General features: G+C 34.7%; 1 protein-coding gene across 1 annotated transcript in view; it reads right to left on the reverse strand.

Moving 5' to 3' along the window:
* Positions 1-16,969: 16,969 nt before the first annotated feature.
* The window catches only part of LOC129244088 (photoreceptor-specific nuclear receptor), a 35,955-nt gene continuing 25,545 nt past the window's right edge, over positions 16,970-27,379 (reverse strand). Inside the window, exons 7-11 of the mRNA XM_054881704.1 lie at positions 25,656-25,733; positions 22,238-22,443; positions 19,895-20,056; positions 18,262-18,426; positions 16,970-17,152 (exon numbers count right to left, since the gene is read on the reverse strand). Coding sequence (XP_054737679.1) covers positions 16,970-17,152; positions 18,262-18,426; positions 19,895-20,056; positions 22,238-22,443; positions 25,656-25,733 — 794 coding nt within the window. The remainder of the gene's footprint in view (positions 17,153-18,261; positions 18,427-19,894; positions 20,057-22,237; positions 22,444-25,655; positions 25,734-27,379) is intronic.

Below are 27,379 nucleotides of genomic sequence, written 5' to 3' on the forward strand. Positions count from 1 at the left end.
ATTGGTACATATATACTGTCTTAAAGTATGTTCACAGATGCATTAACTATCAATATATCCACAAAACTAATCTACCCGTTTACATATGGCAGATTACCTGCAAAATTGATCAGCTGTCAATACTGTTGTGAAAGGTTTTCCTTCATAGAAATTATTTTTGTCGAATATTTTGGTGTTTTTGGTTCGTTTAATTATTTTTAACGATATGAAGAAAATACAAGGATAAGATATAGCTAATTTAATGGCGCAATCGGCTGCTAATAATAAACAGTTGGAGGAAATCCGTAAACGACGTTTACTGAGGTTTCGAAAACTTATGGCAGCAATACGCATTCGGAATTCGATATTACATTTTATAATAAGTAATAAGAGAACACACGTTTATGGACACACGCTTTTTTTCTGTTATATGAATGCATAATTAATAATATTTAACAAAAATTTTATTATAATTATGTCTACAAACTTATTTTCTTCATCGGCATACATTTTATTTAGGTTTTACTTTTACGTTTTTCTTTACACGCATAAAAATAACGATCTATTACACAGAAAACCCCGGGTTGTATGCTAAAACGTATGGGTATTATCTAGGATTATTTTATAATCTCATATTTTGGGGGAAAAATTTTGTATGGAAAATGTAGGTTTTTAATTACGGACTGGGAGTTAACCACATCGGATCAGTCAAAAAAGGGAGTTTTTGACTATTTCGATTTATTTATGTTGCACGTCTCTCTGGTAAGTAAAAATTTGGAAAATAATTTTTTTGAATGTGCCGAAAATCCTTATCTCGTACAATTTCAAATAATCCTGTAAAGTCGTATTTATTTTAATTTAGTCGTTTTGATAAAACTCCTTCTGCACAGATGAAACTTTGTAACGGAAAAGTCACTCGTACCGTGGTGCCCATTGTAATTCCTGCGTTATTTTTTTTTTACCGCATCAATTTGAATGCACCTTTATTCTAGTAGCCGTGTTCGATGAGTGCACGACAGTACAATATCTGACAGTTGTGATAGCAGTTTAGTGCGAACCTGCTAAACAAAGCATTGGAAGAATTGGCATGAAAGTAAAATGAAAGGAAAGGGATATATTTGAAGAAGGTGAGGATGGCAGTTGAGGATGACTTGTTGTTATCATAGATGACTAGATGTGAAACTCTTTTTCTCGTGAGAGCGCTGAAAAATGTGCATTTTTTATAACATTTTCCAATATTGCCACACCGGTAGAAACATGAATTGGGTATTTTTGAACCAAAGGTCTGGAATTTTTATTTTCCACACCACCATTGAGGTTAGTATTTAGTGTGCGGTTGCCTAATAGCCTTATATCACTCGTAAACACCTACATATACTAAAAATAAGCACAATCCGTATGAAATATGTACATAAATAAGCCAAAAATTTAAAAATTTATGTGTAAATGAAATTATTTAAAACTGATATACATAAGTAATTTAATAATAATAAAGTTATGAACCCGAAAAACATAAGTTATAATTAAAAACATGACTTATTGCGATTTTTTAATATAACACAGAAAGTGGGTAACAAAAACCAAAAATTCTCAAACAACGAACAGAATAAGTTGAAGCAGATTACCTTTAATTTTTGTAAAATATCTCAAACACAAATTCAGTTCCCTTACCTACGCTTTTCAACCATAGAATATTTACGTATATACAAATTTACATAAACCAACACACAGTTTTCAATAAAATTACATTATGTATATTACATACATAAGACTAATTAAAAGTAGAAGTCGAAAAGGATATAACGAGCTTTTGATTCTACAAACTCACTTAAATTCAAATTATTACATTTCAATTATAAACATTTCAACACGTAATTTCTCCATTAAGCAAAAACGAACTGTTTTCGTCTGTTATTTTTGGCGCGTTTCTTCTGGCAGTCTGCCATTTCGCCTATCAGCTGTTCAAAATCCCATAATGTGTGAGTGCTGCCAAGTTTTGAAACGTCTTCATGGGCGCGCTCTCTCTCAAAATGAATAAGTTTCACATCTAATTATCTATGGATGACTTGTTGTTATGTTAGCTCAAAAATAGTGTATTCGATTCATACAGATGCAAACCGAATAAGGAAACGAGCGAAGAATTGATTGCTGCTACGAAATTCGTGCAACAAATTTTTGTATTCCATGTAAAAATTGTAAAAAAATACGTACATAGTTAAGAAACCTAATGGGTCGGGTCTGAATTGTTCTAAGCAAAAATTCTACAAATTTGCAAAACCCTTCTCCAAAATTAAATTTTCTCAATTCCAAACTAAAGCAAAAAATACTATAGATTTACAAACAACCGTTCAGTGAATGTCTCTCCATGCGAACATCGTTCTTATTTGAGGTGCCTGTCACCATCAACTTTTCGTTAAATTACACAGCTTTAACAATAAATTAAATTAAACTATAACCCTCCGGAAGGTGCGGTTTTCAGTTTTAAGGTAGGGATACACCCCCCTATCCACCCTTTATAGCCTTTTTTTTCAAAGCGTGTTACATTATACTAAATCTTTCCCTCCACTTAAGTGAGTGCCGTCTCCGTGAAAAATTTCAAACATACACACCAACAAATCTTTTGAAGTAAGATTTATAAATCGATTGAATCAAAAAAGCTTGTTAAATACATGTATTTCAATGTTTTTCATTTTAATTAAAATAATTTTTTTTCGCTTATAAGAGTTGTTTACATTTGCAATTCGTCAAGACTCTTCATTGCAATAGTGGATTTTGATAAAGCATCTTCGGTGAGGTGATATATTCATTAAAATTCCTGATACTCACCTATATCTTCCTCCCTGATGTTAGGAGTCTAAGAGTGCAGCTTTTGGTAAATATATGCTGCAAGATTTCTCAAATAGCGGTGCTCCAGCAGTACAATTGAGACAGCTAAAAATGAATTACTCATCTAAAACAAAAAATGTAAGTATTGCCACAGAAGTTGCACTGATTTAATTTTTATTCCGAAGAGGTTTTGCTTTATTTAAATGGATTATACTACACCACTACTACTATATACACTAAATTACAAACATATGTACATACATACGTACATTGAACATATTTATTTAAAGCAAAATTTATTGTACGACCACAGAAACCGCCTAGAAATAAAGACTTACACGCTCTTTGACCGTTTAACAATACTTCTTGAAGTCATTAGTGTAGATAACTGCCATACGAAACAGACAAGCAAAATTTAAATGGTTGGCATGAAATATTCTTTGACCTGAGCATAATAAAGTTGCGTTAAACGTAAGTATTTTATAAAATTTAGGTAGTAATTGTTCTTATTTAGATATTAATATGCCTGCATTTATCAACGCTGGCCAAAAGAAAAATACTGCATGAGGGAACATTTTTAAACAACCGATTATTTAAATTTATATAAGTAAATTTCGAAAAGAAAAACATAAAATGGTTAGCAGAAATTTTTAAGGAGGAAAATTAAAAGACCCTTATAGCCATCGCTTTAATTGAGGATGGCATTGCTTTATAATTTATCTCATAAAAAGAAAAAAAGTTTGCATAGTTTTAAACAGTTTCTACCAGCTGGGTTGGCACACACATAAGTTTTTATTTTCCAACTTTCGCTAACTTAAAGCCCTGTCACAATGGCAACGAATTTGACTGAGAGGTGCTGCTGTGGACTTCGCGGTGCCAGTCACAAGGCACAGAAAAGTTAATTGCAGGGGTTATATACAGTTAAAAGGCCGAAAAAAAGAATTTTTTCTGAGAAAACTTATTACTATATGTTATCTTTTATATGAATTTTAAGACTTAGTATTAGTAAAAATATTTATTTGGAAAGGAGCTACAGCTAAGCTCCCGGAGTCCTCTCAAAAAAGACGTTTTGCGGTGACCACTATATCTCTGAACTGGATTCTCTGAAATTCGAAAACCAAACAGATTTCGTTAAAGTAATGTTGTATATGTATATATATATATAATTGGATCGGCGCACCCCTTTTGCGTGTTTGGCCGAGCACCTCCTCATATTTGTTGCGTGCGTCTTAATGTTGTTCCACAAATAGAGGGAAATCTAGTAATTAATCGAAGGAATAAGCAAAATAATTTTTGTTTTTAAATGGCATCTTCTCAAAAAAAAAAAAACAATTTTTGTTCAAAATATCGGCCTTAAATTGTTCATAAAAAAAATATTTATCGTTGAGAAAAAATCTTCGATTAATTACTAAAAAATATATTGTATTTAAGAAGCTCGTGTTAAAATTTGAGACTAATTGGTTTAGCCGTTTTCGAGTAATGTCGGTCACCGATTTTGAAAACACCATTTTGAGAAAAACGCGTTTAAAATTTGAAAAGCACTTTACAATCACTCTGAAAAGCCTTTTCAAATTTGCGTGTAACTTCGAAAATATTCACCGGAACGATGTTAAATTTTCTGTGTGTATGCTTAAATATATGTACATACATTAAGAAAAAAAAAATCGATTTTTTGAAAATTCTAACTGTATATAACCCCTTCAGTGAATAAATTTATTTAATTTTTAATTTAGTATTTTCGTTTGATAATTCACATACATACAAACAGGTACATATCTTCTTTTTTCACTCACATATTGGTGAATTCTAAAACGGCGCACATTTCATGGCGCCAACTCATTTACTTAATGGGCTTTTTCTTCATCACAAAATTAGAAAAAAAAAAATAATAATCTTCCAAGAAATGTTCTATGGCTAATTTAATTTAGATTTATTTTATACAAAAACTATTAATAATTCCTTTTTCTTAACCTGCATTTGTAATTTCAGCGTCTTTATGCCAAACTCTATTTCTTGGACTTTTAAATCGTGCTCCTTCCGTGTGAAATCCACATCGATTTTGAGCTTTCCTTGTTTTTTTCAGTTTTTTGAGGCAACAACGGTCCAGACATCTGTGAGTGGATTTGTTTTCATGCCTTGAAAGCGATGTGCAGCATTTTTCACAAATTGGCTGGAATAGATTTCTGCAATGAAACGTCTTAAGGTTTGTCTATTGAAAAATTAGTTATGTATGTATTTAAATACCAATAATAGGGACATTCCTTTCATTTCTTTTGCTGGTAGGATAATTATGTCTGCCTAAGTCCTGTTTTATGGAAAACAACTATGAACCTGTATTATCGAACAGTACATTTATTTCAAACATTTTCAAAACGCAGTTATCCGCGCATTTTTCAAAAAACGTGCTTTGAGGTGTTGTACCCAATTTTCAGTGGAAAAAATGATAGGTACAAAATCAGTTTTTTAGTTTATGCGATAAAAACAATTAAAAATTAAATCGAAGATTTTTTATGTGACGTTTATTGCGATTAGTACATAAAGTTGGAGTTAATATATTAGAAATATTTATACAAAATGGGACGCTCAAGACATTGCTCGGAAGTTGAAAAGAAAGCCATTGAAAAATTTAGAAAATTGGATAAAAACGATTCATGGAATAGCGAATAAAATGGAATGCTTAAAAAAAATATTTCGTAATACTTTTAAATCAGGCATAAAGGGAGCGAAAGAAGAGGAAAACGTATCAATAATGGTATGGGACTGCTTTCCGGTGGCAGAGGTTGGGCCAAATTATTTGATACAGGACAAAATGTGTTTTACAGATTATCTCAATATACTTTTTACGGTAATGTTGCTCAGTAAAGAGGAGCCTCTTAAATAGGAACTTTTACATAATAACGACCCAAAACATTAGTTGAAAATAGTAAATAAGCGGAACTTTATTTTGCAGTCCACTTAGAATGCTTAAAGAAATCAATTGGTGGACAGGAGTGGAAAAAACACGAGCTATGCACAAACATTAGGAAGCATGGTACTCTTTAGAAAATTTGTGCCAACCTAGTCAACTCCATGTCTCGAAGATGTCAGGAATTTATAAAAAAAGGATCTTCAACTGAACACTAAATTTGATATATGCAAATTTAAACATTTGAAATTTGCTTCGATTTGTGATTATTATTTATTTGTCCCTATTATTATTTCCAGGTTGAAATGCTAATTGAGTCCTTATTTTCTTTTTAACGGTTATCATTCAAATGAAAGCTTTACGAAAGAGTGTTTCAGGTCATTGACCGGGATGTCCTTCAGGATGTCGGTACAAGCCTTTTGGATGGCCTCTACGGACGCAAAACATATTCCTTTTATGGCCAAATGCAATTTTCCGAATAGGTAGAAGTCACAGTGATTGATGGTTAAAATGCGATTTCTAGTCAAAAAATCAGTCACAAGAGTGGAGTGGATGGAGTCACCCCTCATCGGTGCATTATCATGCAATAAGCGCCAGATTCTTCCTTCGCGGTATTCAGGGCGAATTCGACGAATGTGATGCAACAAACGCTTAAAATGCCTAGATAGAAAATTGCATTGACGATTTGGCCCGTTGGCACGAACTCTTTGTGGATGATTCCCTTGGAATCGTAAAAACAAATCAGCATCGACTTGATTTTTGACTTCTCCAAACACGATTTTTCGGGTGGTGACTCGTCTGGGACCTTCCATTCGGCACTTTGACGCTTAGTTTTAGATTCATGTTGGAAAGACGTCGTTTTCTCACCAGTTACAATGTTGTAAAGGAAGTTCTCGTCTTTTTTCGCCTCTTTAATGCGGTCTTTCGAATGCTAAATTCTGAGCAATTTTTGGTCCTCAGTTAACTTGTGCGGAATGAAACGTGCACAGATCTTTCGTAACCCCAAATTATCTGTTAAAATGCGATACATCGATATTTTTGAGATAATCAACTCCGATTCCATGAATTTCAACGACAATTTCGGTTCATTTTTGATAAATTTACGGAATTTTCAAGGAGTTTTGGGCGGCCTGTATGTTCATTGTCATTTATGACCTCACAACCATCTCTGAAACGTGTAAACCACTCATGAACTCTGACACGAGAAAAATATAATGAGAAATTTCGGACGGATTTAAAATTGTACATTTTTAAATGGCTCGTGACTACAGGATGTAATAAAGACGTACAAACAAACTTAATAACGATTATTAAAAAATTCGATTTATTAATTTTAACCTTTGCTACGTTCTTGGTGTTTTATCAGCTGGTTGTTTTGTTATTTATTTGAATGCTGTACTCAGAGTTTGAAATTTTAAATTATTGAGGCATTTGTAGAAAATCATCAATTGAGAAATGATCTAATATATGTGCACTCGCAATTCACAAATGTGTGTATCTTTATTTATGTAATATATTTATAATTACATACAAACAAAATAATACCTCTAGCCCTTCTATATATACTTACACGTACATATATAATATTTACAATAAATGATTTTTATGTTCGCCGACATTTCAAACGAAAACAACAGTTTAACTAATAGTTCCAAGTTTTCTATAATTAAGATCTATTCCATAGTATATGATATAATCATGCATATATACATATATTTATGTGCGTGGCACCGCGAATTTAACTGTTACTGATTGATTTGATACTACAGCACATGTTCGGAAGTCTTTTATATGGAAGAAACTGCGCTAAATAGTAGGTAAAAAAATATTTTCAACTGCATTCGTGTACATACTTTACCAAAATTTAATGGGCTATAAAACTAAACACCGAGACATTTTCTAAGGATTTTGATTAAAAAGTTGAACATTTGTATGCTAACTTTTTGATCATCCTTAAATTTTTATGAATTTGGTACAACATTTGGAACTTTGGTTGAATAGGTAGCACAAAATTAATAAACCTATCGGAAGATGTTATAATTTTTACAAATGGCATCGGTACGGCATGGTTCGTCAATGATATTTGACACTTGTGAACTAGACAGCTGCAATATTTGGATAAGTATGTATATACAAACAAACATTCGGCAAGTGATTACACTAATAACATAGACAGACGATGGCGTTATTCGGGATTAACGACATAATTCGGAATTATCTCAGGTATTAAGTGCAACTAATGCGGATCAACTAATATACTGTATCCCGGTAATTTAAGCAAATAAGGAGAATTTCCGATGGCAACACTGCCGAAAAAGTACAGTTAATACCTATTGTGAATGGAAAGCAAGCAAAATTTTAAAGTGATGAACTAGAAAGGCTCAAAACAATCATTGCAGCATTAAAATTCTGGAACAATATGATGAGCACAGCATTTATTTTATAGTATATACAGGGTGGCTGATGAAAGCCGCTACCAAAAAAAAATTGAATAACTTTTTTTCTTTTTAAGTTATCTGTTCCATTTTTGTTTTAATTTGCAGATTGATCTTTAAAATTTATTAAAATGGATAACTGGGACACGCAAACAAGAATTTGGATAGTCCGCCGCTATCACGCACTGGAGTCCGTAGTTTTGGTACAGAGAGAGTACAGGCGGATGTTTGGCGGCGATCCCCCGAGCAGATGGACCATAATGAGACTGGTGAATAATTTTGCTGAGCAAGGAACAGTCGCAAGAAGGCCTTATCATCGAAACCCACCAGTTCGGACGGAGGAAACGATCGCTGCTGTAGCTGCAGCTATACAAAGCAATCCAAGGGTTTCAACAAGAAGCTTATCTGCTCAACTTGGTGTCAGCCGACAGTCTTTGCAAACAATAATGCACAAAGATTTAGACTTATTTCCCTACAAAATTCAAATGGTTGACAAACTGAATGCAGCAGACTTGCCGATTCGCTTGGAATTTTGCCAGAAGATCCTGCAAATGGTGGAAGAAGACCAAAACATGTTAAACTGCCTTTTCATGTCTGATGAGGCCCATTTCGATTTAAACGGCAATTTGAACAAACAAAATTGTCGAATATGGAGTACTTCTAACCCACAGATACTCCACGAGACGGAATTGCATCCTCTTCGCGTGACAGTGTGGTGTGCGGTTTCTTCACGCTGTATTGTCGGGCCGTATTTTTTTGAAGAAAATGGTCACACCGTTACGGTTGCTGGAGACCGTTATTTGAAAATGCTGAAAGAATTTTTCTATCCAGAACTACGCCGAAAGAGAATTCCTTTCAACTCTGTGTGGTTTCAACAAGATGGGGCAACGTCTCACATAGCCCAGACTGTTATGACAGAGTTGCGACGAAAATTTCCCAATGAACTGATTTCAAGAAACTCCGAATTTCGTTGGCCCCCCAGGTCGCCTGACCTTACTGCACCTGACTTTTTCTTGTGAAGTTTATGTAAACAAGAAGTTTATAAAACAAAGCCAACAAATTTGGATGAACTAAAACAATCCATTCGGGCAACAATTGCGGCTATTCCTGTCGCAACTCTCAAAGCAGCAATGAACAACTTTTTACTAAGATGCCACACTTGTGTCAACGAGCATGGGGGCATTTAAATTCAATTATTTTTAAAACTAGTTAAGCTACATTTAATAAAATTTAATGACCTTCAACTTGAAAAAATAAATAAATGAATTCCATACACTAAAAAAAAGTTATTTAAGTTTCTTAATGTAGCAAAATTCATCAGCCACCCTGTATATGTATAATGCATTGGCTAAAAAGTCGCGGGCCTAACACATAGATGGCACTAGTTTTATTGCCTTCACCTCTTTTCAGTTCTTATTCACTTCCTACAGTTTCAAGCCGGCTCCGAACGGCAGATATTTTTTTATGAGACGCTTTTTCGTGGCAGAAATACACTCGGAGGTTTGTCATTGTCTGCCGAGGGGCGACCGCTATTAGAAAAAACTTTTTCTTCATTTTCATCGAGATTCGAACTTACGTTCTCTCTGAATTCCGAATGGTAATCACGCACAAAGCCGTTCGGCTACGGTGGCCGCCATAGTTAGTACAACGTTAAAAACACAGCTGATGCTCTCCATTTCAAATCAACCGGACTATTCGGGTCATGTTCTTCGATTTCGATGTAACTCAAATATGTTGCTCTCTGGTCAAAATAATGAGACACGTATTTTGTTTGTTCGCCCGAAAAAAATTTGTTTCAAGATTTATCGGCAATTTTGTTTTTCGGCTCATAATCGATTTTTTTTAATTATAATATATAAGAAAATTTTTTTTTTAAATGCTCATAACTTTGTCAAAAATGAACCAATTTTAATGATTCTGGGTTCAAAATGATCGTCATTACTTGCACGAGCGACTTCTTGTAGAAACAATTGCAAAAAAGTAGTTGAAAATTTTTTATTTTGCAAAAAACAAAAAAGATCCAAATTTTTTCGAAATTCAATTTTCAAAAAGTGTATTTTTTTTTTAACTTTTTCCAAATCAAGAGGACACCTCAAATTTCAATTGAGCTGAATGATCAGTAAATAAAATGAGTTGTTTTTGAGTAATGAATTTTTGAGTAAAAACCCTGTTTCGCACTTTTTGTTTTTTGCAAAATAAAAATGTTTAACTACTTTTTTGCAATTGTTTCTACATGAAATCGCTTGTGTAAGTAAAGACGATCATTTTGAGCCCAGAATCATTAAAATCGGTTCATTTTTGACAAAGTTATGAGCATTTAAAAGAAAAAATTCTTGCCGATAAATCTTGAAAAAAAAATTTTTCGGACGAACAAAAAAAATACGTGTATCATTATTTTGACCAGAGAGCAACATATTTCAGTTACATCGAAATCGAAGGACGTGACCCGAATAGCCCGGTTGAATTGAAATGGATAGCACCAGCTGTTAAAATTTCATGATATTCTATGCATTAGTTTGTGAGTTACTGTGCTAAGAGTGACGCTATTCTGTAAAACAATTGAGCCATTGTTTCCATTTCGTGTTTTAATTTTACACTGCTTCTTGATGGGGAAAAATACCTTTCAAGCGAAGCAATACCTTGAAAAGTGTTATGAGAACTCCGCTCCATCAGAAATAATAACCAAACAATGGTTTGTTGACTTCAAACGTGGTCCTAAAGATGCCGATGACGCACAACGCAGTGGACGTCCAAAGAACATCCAACAAATCCACAAAATCGTTTTGAACGATCGAAAAGTGAAGTTGCGTGAGTTAGTTGACATCGTAAAGATATCAAACGAAGGTGTTGGCTTTATATTGCATGAACATTTGACTATGAGAAAGCTCTGTTCAAAGTGGGTGCCGCGTTTGCTCACTTTCAAGACAACGCACCATGTCGCAAGTCAATCAAAACAATGGCAAAACTAAAGTAAATGAATTGAACTTCGAATTGCTCCCACATCCAACGTATTCGTCAGATTTGGCTCGCAGCAACTGGCAGCAACAGCAACTGGGTGTTCGTAGACCTAAGAAAATGCTCACCTTTAAGAAATTTCGCTCGAAAATTATGCCTATTTTGAGGCAAAAGATAAATCATTCTACAGAGGGGTATTGAATTATTAGAGCGGCGCTGGAATGATAGTGTTGTTCCTCATGAAAATTACGTTGATGAATAAAGTTAATCTTGAACAAAAAAAACGTGTTTTCTTTGAGGACTTTCCAGCTCATGTGTTATAATATGAATTACAAGCCTATAAATTTTATATCAAACTTACAATTTTCCAAATTTCTCGTTCTTTTTCCTGAGATGTTAGTTAGGATGCTAGTTTGCGCCAACACGTTCGGAATTTCGTTAATTGTTTTGTTATTTCGGAGCAGTTTGAGAAATAGCAATTTAAATTTTTTTTAAATAATTAATTAATTTTTAGTATCAGGGAAGCTAATACCCGTATTTGTTGTCTGCGGCCTATCTTTTACTGACAAAATTATGAAATAAACAGCGGGTAACGGGTTGACGGGTACCCGCTGTCAAAATTAGAACACATTTAATAGCACTAAATAGCACAGAATTCCGTCGAGGACAGATTTCTTCCTGTCGGTTATTTTTACGGTGGCAAAATAATTGATTCATTTTTTTCGACGTGGTGAAGACACGGGGTTGCGTTTCTGATTACTTAATGACAATTTATTTGCTTACAAGCAACAGCAGGCAAATAACAAGCAAATAATACTCGATTTGCACAAGAAACCCAGAAAATTATCAATAATTTAGAAAGAAGTTTTTTTTTTTTTTGGAAAAAATGAGCTTCATCTAGTTGCTTCACAAAAATATAACAAACGAAAATATTTCACTACTACCGACTAAATTTTCCGATGGAAGTGGATGATGATTCCGTTATCCGCTGTCCCGCTGCAAATCTGTTCCGGGCCTGAGAGAACTCATTCCATATCAGAAAAACGTGTATGTTATTGATAGTATGTACATCGTAAAAGAGAAATTACTTTATTTATGTATTTGAAAACTTAAAATATGACAACACAACTAAATATGCAATTTTTTCAACTGCCAAATGGCTTATAGTACAAGTATGTAAATATAATAAAATCTTTGGTAAGGCGTTGGTTAACTAATTACTTCTCTGAAATGATGTTGTAATTGTTAATTATTTATATAAAAATGGAAATAACACACGTATGTATGTACATTTTTGGATGAAGTTCTTTAACTCAATACACTGAAATCCCATCTATACTTATTCCTCATTAATAATAAGGATATATGCACATGAATAGATGCCTCTACTTGCCTGCAGAATATCGGATTGCCTCAGATTTAACAGTAAAGGAATTGATATAAAATTACAGTAAAACCGGTCAGAGCGCAAACCTGCGATAGTCGGAGCAGATTTTGCAGTTCTTTCTTTCAATATTTCCTCTCAAATCACGTACAAAAAATTCAGAGAAGTGGTTTTTTATATACAAGTCCAACTTGGCAATACCAGAATATCTTTTTTTAGTTGTTTTCAGTTTCTGTCATTAACTTTTGTCTTGACATTTGATACGTTGTTTAAAACGAACTATTTAACCTCTCAATTATGTATGCGAAAAAAATATAGTACCTCAACATTTGGCAAGCGTTATTTTTTAATTTAAATTATTTTTTACAAGAATAAAGTTTATTACATACAGGATGGCGCAACAATAATCACCCCATTGTAAAATATTTTTGCAAATGGCGTCGTACGTCAATCATATTTGACACGTGTGAACTATACAGCTGAAATATAAGGATTACCATCACTCTAGATCATTTTTTGTATTATAAATAAATAAAAAGTTATTCAAAAACAAAATAAGACGATTAATTTTGCGCCATCTTTTAGTAAAGCCCATATTAATCCAAGTTTTATACTTTGTAAAAGATGTATAAAAATTCGACAAAACTTTAAAATTTTTTATCAGAAACTAAAAAAAAATGTGGATGCGCAATTTTATAGCCCGTTAAATATTAGTAAAGTGCAAGTTTGAATTTGCTCAAAGTTCTCGTTGATTTTATATAATTTTTTTCATATAAAAAAATTTCGTGGATTGTTAAGTATATGAGAAAAACGCGCAACAAAGGGATTTTCTAGCTACGTTTGAAATTTGGATTTTTATAAAGGGTGGTTAAATTTCAAGAGCCGATGCTGAATGTGAACCACACTTAAACGTCAACGACACCGTTGGACTTCCTTCTTTGGGGTTATTTGAAAGAAAAGGTGTATGTCGATAACCCAGCAACAATTCGAGAGCTAGAGGATGAGATAATTCGGCACATTAACGGCATAGAACCTCAATTATGCCTCACCGTCATCGAAAATTTGGACCATCGGATGGAGATGTGCCGCCAAGGCCGCAGCGGCCATTTGCCCGATATTTTGTTTCATACATAATTGGGCCATACCAATATTATCATAATAAAGAGAAATTACAATAATTTCTTAAAAAACTTGTATTTTATTCAAAATCAACACCGGCCCTTGAAACTTAACTACCCTTTAATTTTATGTTAAATATTGAACATTAAAAAAAAGAAAAATAAGTTAAAAGAGTTCAAAATGTTGAGGTGCTATATTTTTCGCGGATAGTGTAGATGTACTTATATACAAATTGACCGCTGTCATGGCGTAATAAATACGTTGCTTAATTTTTCTTCGGCTGCCTTATAGAAATAATTTAGCTTATTGAAATGATATTGATTCATATTTTAGTGAGCTGTGTTGCTTTTTGAATGATCAATGCACTTATTAAAAATTCTATAAGTCCTAATGAAACTATTTGCATTAATTTGAAAACATTTTAAAACTTTATATTGACAGCTTCAAGGCATCGAATTGTGGTGAATTTGCTGTTTGTGATGGAGTGCAGTCTTTGTTTCATTATTTAGCTATTTTAATGTTGCTTTGTTTTTAAGCATACCGGTGTCCTTCATTAAATTGGTTTATTTTAAGAAACAAAAAATAATACAATACAATGAAAAATTTCATATGAGTAAAAATTTGTGAAGTGGGCCAACATTTTTCGCTAAAAACAAAATTTATGGCAAAGTAAGAAATATAAATGGGGGAAAACATTATAATTTTCAACTGTTTAAAAATTATTAACAATGGTAATATATTACTAATCGCGAGAAACTGAATAAAATTCAAACGATTTCAAAAATAGGTCAAAAGTTATAACTTCCAAAATATGTAATTCGAATTTCGATAGTTTCTCAAATTTGTATTTTTTCATTGTGAACAAGAAACAATTGATTCCACAAAAATTGCTACACCTTCTAAAAAATGTTGATCCATTTCAAAAATATTTACTCATAGGTACAATTAATTTAATTTATTTCATTTCGATTTCATAGTGGCGATATTCTAAATAAAATTAAAATTATTCTACCTCTTGCACTCAAACTGAGAAACATCACTTTGAAATTCTGCCCCGTTCACCACAACCAGAAAACCAGAGGAATACACTTTTAGTCCGTACTGCTGAAGCCACCTTTTAATCATGCCATGAGTATATATGTACATACATATTTACTTATATAATTAGATATTGCCAGGTTGCGTACGTTCATAAAAGGTGACTTCGCTGGAGCAACAAGCTAATTTAGGTGTATTTTGTCTTTGCAATTTGGTAATTCGAATGCCGAAATTTCAATGAAAATGTAACAAACAAATAAGGCAACAACAAAGATGCAGGACACTTTGCCATCCCAATGAGCAAATACCAAGAAAAAGACAAATCAGCTACATTCCGCCCGACAGTCGATTCTACGTTAACGGAATGACCCGGAGTCATATCATATGGGGAATGTTTATGCTGCTACAACAGCAACAGCAAATCTGCTGCTATAACGAAGTCGCCTTATGTGGACTCGCTTCCCAGCAAAACCTGCGTGACCGAAACTCTAACACAATTACACTTTTTTATATGTTACAAACACATATGCACGCAGGTTTTGCTGGGGCGTCCCCGAAACTCTAACACAATCGACTTTTTTTTGATTCTCCGTCACCTTTGGAAAATGTGTAAGCAGTAAGCAAACTTCATTCATATATTTTTTCTCATTTTTGCATCAATAGAAAAAAACAAAAAGAACGGCAAGTGGCTGTCAAAGCAATAAGTCAAAAAGATATCTTTTCTCTCTTTTTGATATCAAAGTAGGCCGAGAATCAAATTGTCAACCTTTGGCAAATGTGTAAGCAGTAAGCAAACTTCATTCAAATATTTTTCCTCATTTTTGCATCAGTCAAAGTAAACAAACGCCGTAGCCGAATGTGTTGGTGCGTGACTACTATTCAGAATTCACAGAGAGAACGTCAGTTCGAATCTCGGTGAAAGCAAAATTAATAAAAACATTTTTCTGATAGCGGTCGCCCATCAGCAGGCAATGGCAAAACACCGAGTGTATTTCTGCCATGAAAAAATTCTCCTCATAAACATATCATAAAACAAAATAAAATAAATGTATAAAAAAAATTTTTTTTTTTGTGATTCGAACCAAGGATTTTGGATCGGAAGCCCACATTGCTAGCCACTAGGCTATCGCGCTGTGCTGCCGGCGTTGGCCTAAAAGTTATTTTGTTCGTCGCTACGTTTATATGAAACTGGCACTGGCAAACGAATCCATATGTATGAAAGGGATAGAAAATCACACGTACACAAAGTTTTTGGCACGATTTTCCCAACGCTTTTAACAACGTGATTGTAAAGGGGCGCGGTTAGTGACCGGTTAACGGGCACGCTTGCAGGTTACGTGATGGGTAACGTGACCGGCACTCTTCTTGCTGGGTTTCATGTAACGTTTAATTTTATACACATACACATGTACCATACATAGTATAGTGTATAGTCAGAGGTTACTCCAATAACATTTTAGCTGTTACGAATATTGAAATTCGGCAGTCGTCGAGAATTATCGAAAAAGCACATACCTATATAAAGGGTGTTTTTTTAGAGGTTAGGTTTTCAAGATGAAATAAAACGTATATAATTTAATGTTATGGCCAAGAATTTAGCTTTATTATTGAAAGATAAGGGTTTGCCATTATGTTTTAAAAATGATTTCGGGCAAGTGGCCGCCGCGGCTGGCTCGAATAAACTCCAGCCGAGAGGCCCAATTTTCGACCACTTTTTGCAGCAATTGGGGCCGTATGTCAGCAATAACATACCCATTCAACCAAAAGTGAGCTTCATCGCTGAACAAAATTTTCTTGTGATGCGTCGCGCGAACCGAACCATTGTTTTCGTAATAAATTTGCACGATTTGCAAACGTTGTTCAGGTGTAAGTCTATTCATTATGAAATGGCAAACCAAACTGAGCATAAATCAAGTGACAGCTGTCAAAAAGACCATCTACGAAAAAAGTAGTGCCAACTTGAAAACCTAACCTCTAAAAAAAACCCTTTATTATATATGTAAGTACACGAGTACATAGTTTTTAATCTTAGTTTCAAAACATTTGTATTAAAACATAGCTTTGTACTAATTTTATATATTTTGCCCAAAGGGCTGAACAGCAGGAAACTTGTCTAATTAAGGCAGCAAAAATTCTGTCATGTGCAGTTCTGACTCTGGCAGGTTTTACTCTATGTAGTTCATTTGATAACTCAATTAGAATATCTCAATTTTTACTGCAGACTCGGCTACACATACATGTAATACGTGTACATATGTATGTATAGGTGTTCATTCTATACACATACAAATAGTTCAAGGGCATTAACCAATTAATTTAACCAAATGTTCAGTTCTTATACATATCGCAAAGCACTTTCTCCATTGGTGTATTTCCAATTGTACGTTGAAAATAGATTAATTCGATTTTATGCGAGTTCACAGTTCGTAGAAGGGGCAGTATCAGAAGGAGACGACCGAATCGGGCGATTTGGGTAAGAAACTGTGATTTGGTATGTTGAGACAGCATCACCTGTAAAGTATAAAAGAAAAGTTATAGATTATACTACAACAAAAACCATTCGGCGCACATACTTCATACTTTCATACTTTATAAAGGGTGATCAATTTAGAAGTATCGGATTTTAAATGGAAATAAAACAACGAAAACTCAAATTGATTGGGCAATCTTTATTATTTTTGTGCGGAACCATTCATGACATTTATTTTTTGAAGATAATTACTTTAAAATGTTGCCTACAACTTCGCCGTAAATCGGTCATACATAAACATCAATTTTGAATGACTCGCTGGAGGGATTCGGTCGGTATCTCATGAATAACTTTAGTAATGTTGGTTTTCAATGCCTCAATCCAAGTTGGTTTATCCACAAAGCATTTCGACTTTACATATCTCCACAAATAAAATTCTAAAGGTGGGATATCACACGATCTTGGTGGCCAATCCGATGGTCCGAGACGACAGATAAATTGCTTACCGAAACGACGACGCACTAAATTAATTGTTTCATGGGCTGTATGGGAAATAGCGTTGGAACCAAATGTTGTGGAGATCACAGGCTTCAATTTCCGACATCAAAAAGTCATTTATCACGTTCGCCATTCACTGCTAATATACATTGACGCTAGCTTCTTGAAGAAATATGGTTCGATGATTTCGCCAGCACATAGATCGCACTAAGCGATTGTTTTCAATGGTTCTTGGCTCTTCTTGAATGACTTCGGGTTGTTCTTCACCTCAAATATGGCAATTTGGCTTATTGACGATGCCCAGTCATTAAACCAAAAATAGGCCTCATCGCTGTATAGTACATCATGAATTGGCCTGAGCGCGATGAACACTTTTCACAGATCGTCGATTTTCGTAAAACAGTTGTACGATTTGTAAACGTTGTTGAGAAAGTCTTTCCATGATGAAATGCCAATGAATAGCGAAAAAATTATGTATTTAGTTCGACAGTAGTCACACGTGACCTGTCAAAAAAGGCCTGTAGCACTAAGCATTTCCAATCTGATCACCCTTTACAAGCACTTGCATATGATGATTTTTAGCTATGGAAGCCTCATTTTCATATGAACATACAAACATACATAAGTATTTAGCCACAACGTAAGTACTTACATGCGCTTGATCTTGAAGGTTTTCTATTTGCACGGGATCCTTAAGCCCTCTGGTCTCGGGTCGGAATAAAACTATCGCCTTCATGCAAGCAAATTCCGCAGGATCGACTAAAACTGCCTTATATTTGTAAAAAATTTCGTGCAGTGTTCGTACACTGGCAGCTACCTGAAAATATTCCACGTCAATATTAGTTTTCTGGTTATATGACGTATACATCTATAACGGTGTTCTTAGAAAATAAAAGCATTGGTATTTTTCCCTGTGTTATAGTAAATAAAAAATTAAAGCTAGCAGAATCTTATAAGAAAACAAAATATTGTTTGGGGAAAAAGAAATCCATTATTTTTATTTATTTTTTGGCGCAAATGGTTTGAAACTGTTTTATGGTCGATCTTTAGCTTCTGGGCGATGCTACGACTACTAACATGCCGGTCAAATTTGATTATTTCTGTGTTTTTATGGATATTTTCTGCCATCAAAACTGCCTGAACGGAATCGGCGAAACTATTACAGTATCGACACCATAAACACCACACACAATTTCGCCTTTATCAAAGAAAAACTGTAAAATGTACCGAATTTCTACTTTGTTGACTTCTATTGCTAACGCCCTGTAGCTCACAAGGGAATGAAACAAACAAAAAACAGCAAAAGACTTTTTAGTGTGAAATGTCACTTTGACAACGAGCATAAACTTTAAATTGTTTGATCGATACTTTACGAGATATCGATCACTACAGCCATCTACCGAGAAAATAATGAACTTATTTTTATTCAGTATTATATAAGTAAAATATTATATTCATTGCTAATTTAGGTATCAAAGCTAGGCGATACTTTAGTGATCTTCGCTATAACATCTGCTTTATGAAAACACATTTACGTAATATATTGGATGACAGTTTTTCCTGGTGGATGTGGTGAAAATATTGAAACGGTGAGGGACGACCTTCGACTAAAACTGATAATCTGCTTTTGAATGACTGTTCTAAGAATTTAACAAATTGTATGTATGTATATAAGTCAGCTGATTACCGAACGCACCCGAGAAGATGGCTTACTAAAAAAACGCAACGCGGAAACTGTAAGTAGTCAACCCTTTACTTAAGGGGGCCAGGTGGTCTAGAAATTTCAAAATAAGGATTTTTTGTTTTTCCAATATTTCGAAAGTATAGTATCTTAAGAATATACTGTGACATTTTCATACGGAAATTCCCAATATTATAGCTTCTACAGCCCATTAACTAGGTAGAGAGGGGTCCGCGCACTCCTGTACCTCAAACTTTAAATTCATTTTTCTCGAAACGACTTTTTTCGGCCTGGTGTTGTCAAAAAAAAAAACTATTAAACACAAAAAATATTCAACAAAACTACTCACAACATCAATGGCTATCGCCCGTACTAGAATCATATTATTATTTCGTATTTTTTGATTAAAAAACTGAAAAAACCCGAATTTAAGAGTGTCAAATTCAAAACCGCGCCTAGTACGGGACATAGCTACATTCATACGGATTTATACTTTTTTTGGTTTTTGTGGATCAACTTCAGCGCCATTTTTAAAATTATTTTAATTAAAAACAAATTTTTTTTTTTCACTTTTGTATGGAGTTAAATAAATATCGGCACTTACCTCCTCCTTGGAAACGCAGTTCTCACTATCCGGATTGCTATCATAGTTGTTGCAGTGTTCGGAAACTGAGAATAAAGTACAGCCGGTTGGGTCTAAGGGAATACACCATTGAATAGCGTTGAGTAAAAACAGATCCGACCACGATTCTTCCAACAAAATGACCTGAAGTTAATCAAATAAGAAATATAAATTTTTGGTGTCTGGAATGCCTGAGTATTCTGAGAAAATATTATTTTATATAAACGCATAGAATTGAGTTTCTCACGAACTCACAGGGTAATACTAATCGATTCTATCATAAAAAATTCAAATATAACTACATACATATAAGTACATTTGGTACATATATAGATAGTTTAATTTAAAGTGTCCCTCAAAAGAGTTTCCAAAGAATTGTATGGACCATATCTGATCCGTTACTGCAGCTTCTCTAAATTCCAAATAGTCTACATTAAGTACATCTACAATGGTGGTCCAAACATGGATATCATTTCGAAATTAAAATAAAATTAGCAAAATTAGTTTGCTTTTGCTTTAGAGAGATTCCCTGTTAAGCGATCCATGTTAAATATGTACGAGGTGTGTTCAAAAAGTATCGCGAATTTTGGATTTTTTCAAAAATTATTTATTTATTCATTAATATCTATTTTGTCCCCTTTAAAGTAATCCCGATGAGATATTATGCACATGTGCCAACGTTTTTTCCAATCTTTGAAACACTTCAAAAATTCATTTTTTTTTTATCTTGTTCAGCTCCTCCTTCGATGCCGTGTTTATCTCGTCAATCGTAGTGTAGCGTCGTCCTTTCATGGGCCTCTTCAGTTTCGGTTACAAGAAAAAGTCACAGGGGGCCAGATCTGGCGCACAAGCAACGATGTGTGAGCAGGGGCGTTATCGTGATGCAAGAGTCAATTTTTGTTCTTCCACAAATCCGGGTGTTTCTGGCGGATTGCTTCGCGCAAATTGCGCATAACTTGCAGGTAATATTCCTTACTGACCATTTTACCCTGTGGCAAGAACTCATGATGCGCAACGCCCCTACCATCGAAGAAAACGGTAAGCAAAACTTTTACATTCGACCGAACTTGGCGCGCTTTATTCGGCCACGGTTCGTGCGGCAGCTTCCATTAAGATGATTGAGCTTTGGTTTCCACGTCATAACCATAAACCCACGATTCGTCACCAGTTATGACCCTCTGGAGCAAATTTGGGTCGTCGCGAACAGAGTCTAACATCTCTTTAGCAATGTTCATGCGATGCTGCCTTTGGTCGAAAATGAGCACTTTTGGTACGAATTTTGCGGCGACCCGTCTCATGCCCAAATCATTGAAAAAAGTCGAATGACACGAGCCAATCGATATTTCTAGGTCCTCAGCAACTTCTCTAGCCGAAACACGTGCAAGTAAAGCAGCTGGCAACAATTAACTGAACATTCAAAATGGCCGAACTCGTCAGAATGAGTGAGAGACATGAGTACCAACATATCGCCACAAAAAATCGAAATTCGAATATACGTAACTTGCGAAAATTCAAAATTCGCGATACTTTTTGAGCATAGTCGTCAATTTTTTGAAAAATATTTGCATTTGCATTCTTGAGTATAATAAGAAGTAAACTAAATTTTATTTTTTTTTAAACTTAATAATTTGGAGATTTATTCAGTTTTGAAAGTTTCGGTATAGAGTTTTTAAAGTAAAATAGCTTCGGCTTCTTTTAACAATTTTATTAATTTTTCCTCATTTTTTAGGAAAACAATTTTATTTGAATTTAATTTTTGTTTCTTTTGTACTCTTTGAGAAACACCTCTCTCAGATTTTTTCTTATTTTCTTAAATAGCTGAGACTGTACTCAGTAATTCCTGATAGTTTCATAGTGGGATTCCCATAACTTTTCGAGTTATATGCAAATACGTACAGCTAACCAGTGCCGAGTGTATAAGCAGGGAGTTATTCGTGCGGGTTATTTAGCCCGTGGATGGATGAACAACTTCCGTTCGCAATCTAAGCGTATTTTAAAGCCAGTTATTCATGTACAACTGCTTGTCGTAGATTTTATTCGCGATACAATATTCGACGTTTACGTGATACCCTAAGTGAGTGATACCCGATCAAGTATAAAATATCGGACTCATCGCTACAAGTTAATTGCCTACTTTGCGTAGCTTTTTACCACCACTTTCGCGAAGTAGATCACATTCTTCTAGATTAGAGAGTGTCACCCTTTAGTTGACACAAATTACAGTACTATTTTCTCAAGAGAATCTTGTGACTATGTTCGAGTCTATGGGGTTTTATGGCATAAGGCTAAACAGTGCAAATGAGGATGAATAGAGTTATTCTTTACCTGATCGCGGAATGACAGGCTTGCAAAACTTGGTAAATTCTTTGCCCACTTTACCGCCATGAAAAGAAGGCGGGCACTGGTTTCATAAACGGTTTCGTGCGGCTGAACGTACAAGTTTTGGGGTACAAATGTTGGTATTGTGAAATGGCAGTCCACTTTTTCGCCTCGAAGGGGTTCTTCATCATTGGTCACATCAATGGAGTCATCTTAATACATGTAATAAATTTATATGCAAATATTATTGATATATGTAAGTAAATATATTTACAGTTATTCAAAGTATTGATCGATTGTGCAAGCAGTCGTTACATTTTTTTTTTTTAATTTTTAAATTTTTTTCATACATATCCGTGATTAAATTCGTTCGTTGGGGACAACTATTAATTATTTAATTATTATATACCGTATGAATATGCATGAGACCCGTTTCAAAAAAACTCTAAATTTAATAGAGAAGTGTCATCACGCAACACTCCCACAAGTCGTAGACTACCCCGGGTATTCGAGAGGTTGAGTAGTTGAGATATTTCCATTAGAAATACCAATTTTGAAGAGGACAATGAAGCCAAGCACATTGCCAGGGTAGCAAAAACCTAGTTTCAAGAAGAGCATATTACTTTTCGCATAGCTTTCCCACTCTTCGGGTCTCAATAGAATCTAGAATATTCCACGCACTTCCGACGAACTATGACTACTAGTGGATGCGAAATAGTATCAAATTACACTAGGAACTTGCCAAAACTTGGTCAACAGTACGCCATTTAAACTCTAAGATCGAATCACTACCTTTAGATTAAAAAAATTATCGAATTACTACATTCAACTATTATTTTTGATTCCACATAATATGGGTGAACAAGGAATAACAGCTAAAGTCAAGTTTGGACGAAGTTGAGTTATGACTATCATTGCCTTGCATTCGAATGCACCACCACTCAAAATTGTATCATTTTGGCTCAAACAAAAAAAAAAAACAATTTCATGTATATAAATCTAAAAGACTAAAGCCGATATTCTGCTTTCTTGATTTTGGAATAACATCATAACGGAGGTAGGTAGGGGAAATGCTTGAAGTTCAGTCTGGCACTTCCCAAGTAGCACTAAAGCGCCGTTTTGATGCCATTATGAGACCTCCACCAGGCATCAGTTTATGTAATGGAGAAGATTTATGTGTTTCGTTTGGCGCACTGCCCCAGGCTGTCGAAGAAAGGAGCACCCAGCGACCTTAACCGTTTAGCTGCAAAGGCCTTGACATTTACAGAGAAAGTGATCAACAGTGTCCTTCTCTAAAAGGTCCCCACAGCTCCTGCAACGGGGTTTAATGGTAAATCTAGCTTTTCCGCGTGTGTGCCAATCGTTCAATGACCATCAAGCACAGCGACGAGCTTGGAAATTGAATCGCGTGGACTCCCCAGGACTTTCTGAGTCCTGCGTCTATTGTACTGGGGCCAAAGGGCTTTCGAAATAGCTATTGCAGAAATAGAATATGGAATTCTTCTGCACTTTCTTGAGAAATGAGCTGTGCAATTACCTTTTAACAACAGCCATGGGGATGCCGATGACCGTGAGGAGGTATCTGAGACCAACTCAGTCGACCCTTTCCTGACAAGCTTATCAGCAATTTCATTTCCCTCTATGTTCCTATGCCCTGGAACCCAGATAAATGTTACCTGCACACCCAAGAGATTTGGTCATCTCTTTACAGGAGTTGACTAGTTTGAATCTACACCATGGCATCGCCAGAGCTTTGATCGCGACTTGATTATCGGAAAAATTGTAAATATCTCCCTCGCTCCCACATTTTAAGAAAAATACGGTGTTAACTAACTAAAAATGCTACCATGCCCCTTGAGAAATTGCCTCCAGAGGCCAACCTCCCTTAACCTGATTATACTTTGAGCAGTGATGAAAATAACGTCAAAGTCGATGGCAAGTAAGAGTGAAACGACATTCAGGGCAGCACTGGATCAAGTTCAACATCTTCTGGTGATGCAAATGCATGCAGTCCTTTGTACCCTCCCCAGTTTAGGGCTATAATATCACTAAACAACCTATCTCAATTTGTTTGAACACTTTTCTCAAAAATGTGTCTCAGCTATTAGTCCATTTAGAAGAGATATTTGCGCCTAATTAGAATTTCGCCATTATTCCGTTTGATGAATTGATATTTTTTTGAATTGGGAATAGCAACCAAAGTCGAATGTAGTCGGTATTCCAAAAGTGTTGAGTAATGGTTTCAAATCTTAAGTCCACTTGAGCAAGGCAAAATCTTTCCACATGGAATAATAGCTAAAGTCGAGATAGGATTTAGAAATTTAACACACAAAACACACTTCTCTTAAGTTACCGATTTTTTCATGGTGAATTTAATTTAAAAATATATATATGTATATATATAATAAAATTTCTAACGTCGAGCATACGAAATTTGCTCAATCGAAATTCCGCGATATTATTCAACGATTTACTAATTTTGCGCCTTCCCAAAACAATTACTTTATTTTTGACAAGGCTGAGGTTAGGTTCCATACCAATAGAAGACGAGCAAAAGGAAGAGAAATTACATGTTTGTGAAAATTCAGTGAATGGCTTGGCAATACTGTGATTTCTGAGATTTAAACTGAACAAACTTATGAAAACGAAATACCGCGAGATAAATTGTGAAAGCACAAATGAATATAAAACCTCCAAATGCAGTTTTTTGCGTTTATATGCGGAAGACGCCGTGAAAAGAAAGTGCGTGTGTGCATAATTTCTTGTGCTTGGCAGTTTCTATTACTTTCGCCTACTCTTTCTCTTCACAAACAAGTAATTTTCCTTTCCTTTTTTTTTTTTTTGTTCGTGAAGCCTGACGACACAGCGAATTCGGAAGGAGCAACCCTATCATTCTTGGGCTCCATTGTTGTTATGCTGGATTCACCTACTTTTGTCCGTTCCGGCAAGGCGTGGAACACTATTGTGGCACTCTATAAAAATGCAGGCAATAAATTCAGCACAAAAATTCGATCTATACTTCAAGCAACTGTATATGGATATGTATCAAGGCGAATTTATTACAGGTGACAGCAAACACATATAAGTAAAACCCTACATGTATTTGTTGTTGCGTTTGGGGCAAGCATCACGTCAAAATCAGCAAGCAAATGTAAACATACGAATGTAAACATACCAATACATAAAAACAAAGCATATCATTTTGACGTAAGCCATACCTACGGCGAAAAATTCAGCTGGGTGAATGCTGTCACCCTAATAAATCCACCTTGATATGTATTGTACGCTGACGTCCAAATTGTTCAACTCAAAAATAAACATTAAAACAAAAAGACATTGTTAAGGTTTTATGAGCGCATGCATAAAAAGTGTTTTAATTTCAGCGTGCAATATTTATAAGTCTATAAAGACATTATACACTTACCATCATTATCATTATCATGGACTGAACTGCTCGAGCTTATGGACGAAACACTTCCACCCACAGGATTTTTATCTATAACTTAAACAAATGAATTTATTGGATAAGTAATGAGTACTTTCATGTTTTTTATATTTGATGTACTATCCTTATATATGATATATATTTACTTACAGTACTATGTAACTATTTGAACAGATTTAAAAGCGTTAAATTCAAGAGGAACTCATAGCAGGTGAGTTCGCTAGAGCAACAACAACATTTACATGTATTTTGTTTTTGCAATTTGGCCGTTCAAATGTTAAATGTTAAATTTCAGTGAGAATGTAAACGAGCAAATAAGGCAACAACAAAGATGCAGCGCACTTTGACATTCCAACCAGTAAATCGTAAGAAAAAAATAAATCAGATGGCATAGCGAAATCACCTTATGGGGGTTCGCCTTAGACTACTTCGAGTCTTGCACTTCGACCTCATAGTCTTTTGTGCCCCTTACAAGGGTTTCGCCTTAGACAAGTTATTGTACTTTAAGGAAACCACATATTGTCTATGATACTGCAATAAACTCTTTGGGTAAGTGGAGTTGTGCTAAACTGTGAACCGTTCCGAGTTATTAGCCAATCAGAAAATTGTTTATGATTGACTGGGAGAGGAGCGCATTGCAGGTGCTTTCAAATACATGTATTCGATCATTTTTACCTAAAAATAAAAACTTATATAGAGCTCTACAGTATCGCTGATGATATACAGTGGCCCACAAAAGTATTCGGAAATATTTTTTTCGGTTATGAAATATTAGAACCTCAGTTTTTTTGTTATTCCTCGAAAACTAATGAATTTTAATGAATCATGTCACAAAAATATGCGGAAGAATAATTCCAAACATAAATATAATTTATGCTTTTTCATTTTAATAACTTTTCTTAATCTATTCTCTATTGAGAAAATCAACTTTCGCGTTCCCATAGCTGATATCTCTGTACATTCCTTGAGTATCGCTGTTATAAAACATCTAAAGCTTCGTATTGTAATCTGTATGCATTAGGTCCTTATCTTGCTGGCAAATATTATGACCCGAAGGCCCAAGTTTATTGGCGCTAGCACTCATATTTTCCTTTAAATATTTGAATCTAAAGCCGATGGTCCATTTTATCAATAATAAATTGCGCTGTTACCGGCACTCTCTGCATTGATATATCCCGGCAACATTACATTACCACCACCGCACTTAACTGGACAAATTGTACTACTATGGTGCATTTCGGAATTAACTTTTCGCCACTTGTTGTTACCACAATCTGGCCCAAAAATGTTAAATTTATTCTCATCACTAAATATTCCTTTGGCCAAAACTCGTTGCTATGACCAATGTACTTTTTTGCAAATTCCAAATTCGGGTTTTTTCACTTATAAACGTGAAGTTCGCACATTATACCCAGCAGTTCTAAGCGTTCTTCGCACAGTTTCATCACATCACTCAGCGAAATTTCTATAAATTTCTGGGGCAGAAGTGCGTGGCTCTCGCTTGATTTTTTAAGGCCTTCCTGATCGCCGCCCTAAGTTTAACGAATTCTTCTGCAAAATGCCATGGATGATTGAAATGCTTCTTTTTGTAGAATTTGATATCTCTTTTAATGTTTTTCCTTCATTTAGAAAATTAAATATTAAAATTTTTTTCTCCAAGAGAGTATTTTGACTTTCTACTCATATTTTAAACAACTGTCGTA

The sequence above is a fragment of the Anastrepha obliqua genome, chromosome 4 (genome assembly GCF_027943255.1).
Source record: "Anastrepha obliqua isolate idAnaObli1 chromosome 4, idAnaObli1_1.0, whole genome shotgun sequence".
Taxonomy (NCBI): Eukaryota; Metazoa; Arthropoda; class Insecta; order Diptera; family Tephritidae; genus Anastrepha; species Anastrepha obliqua.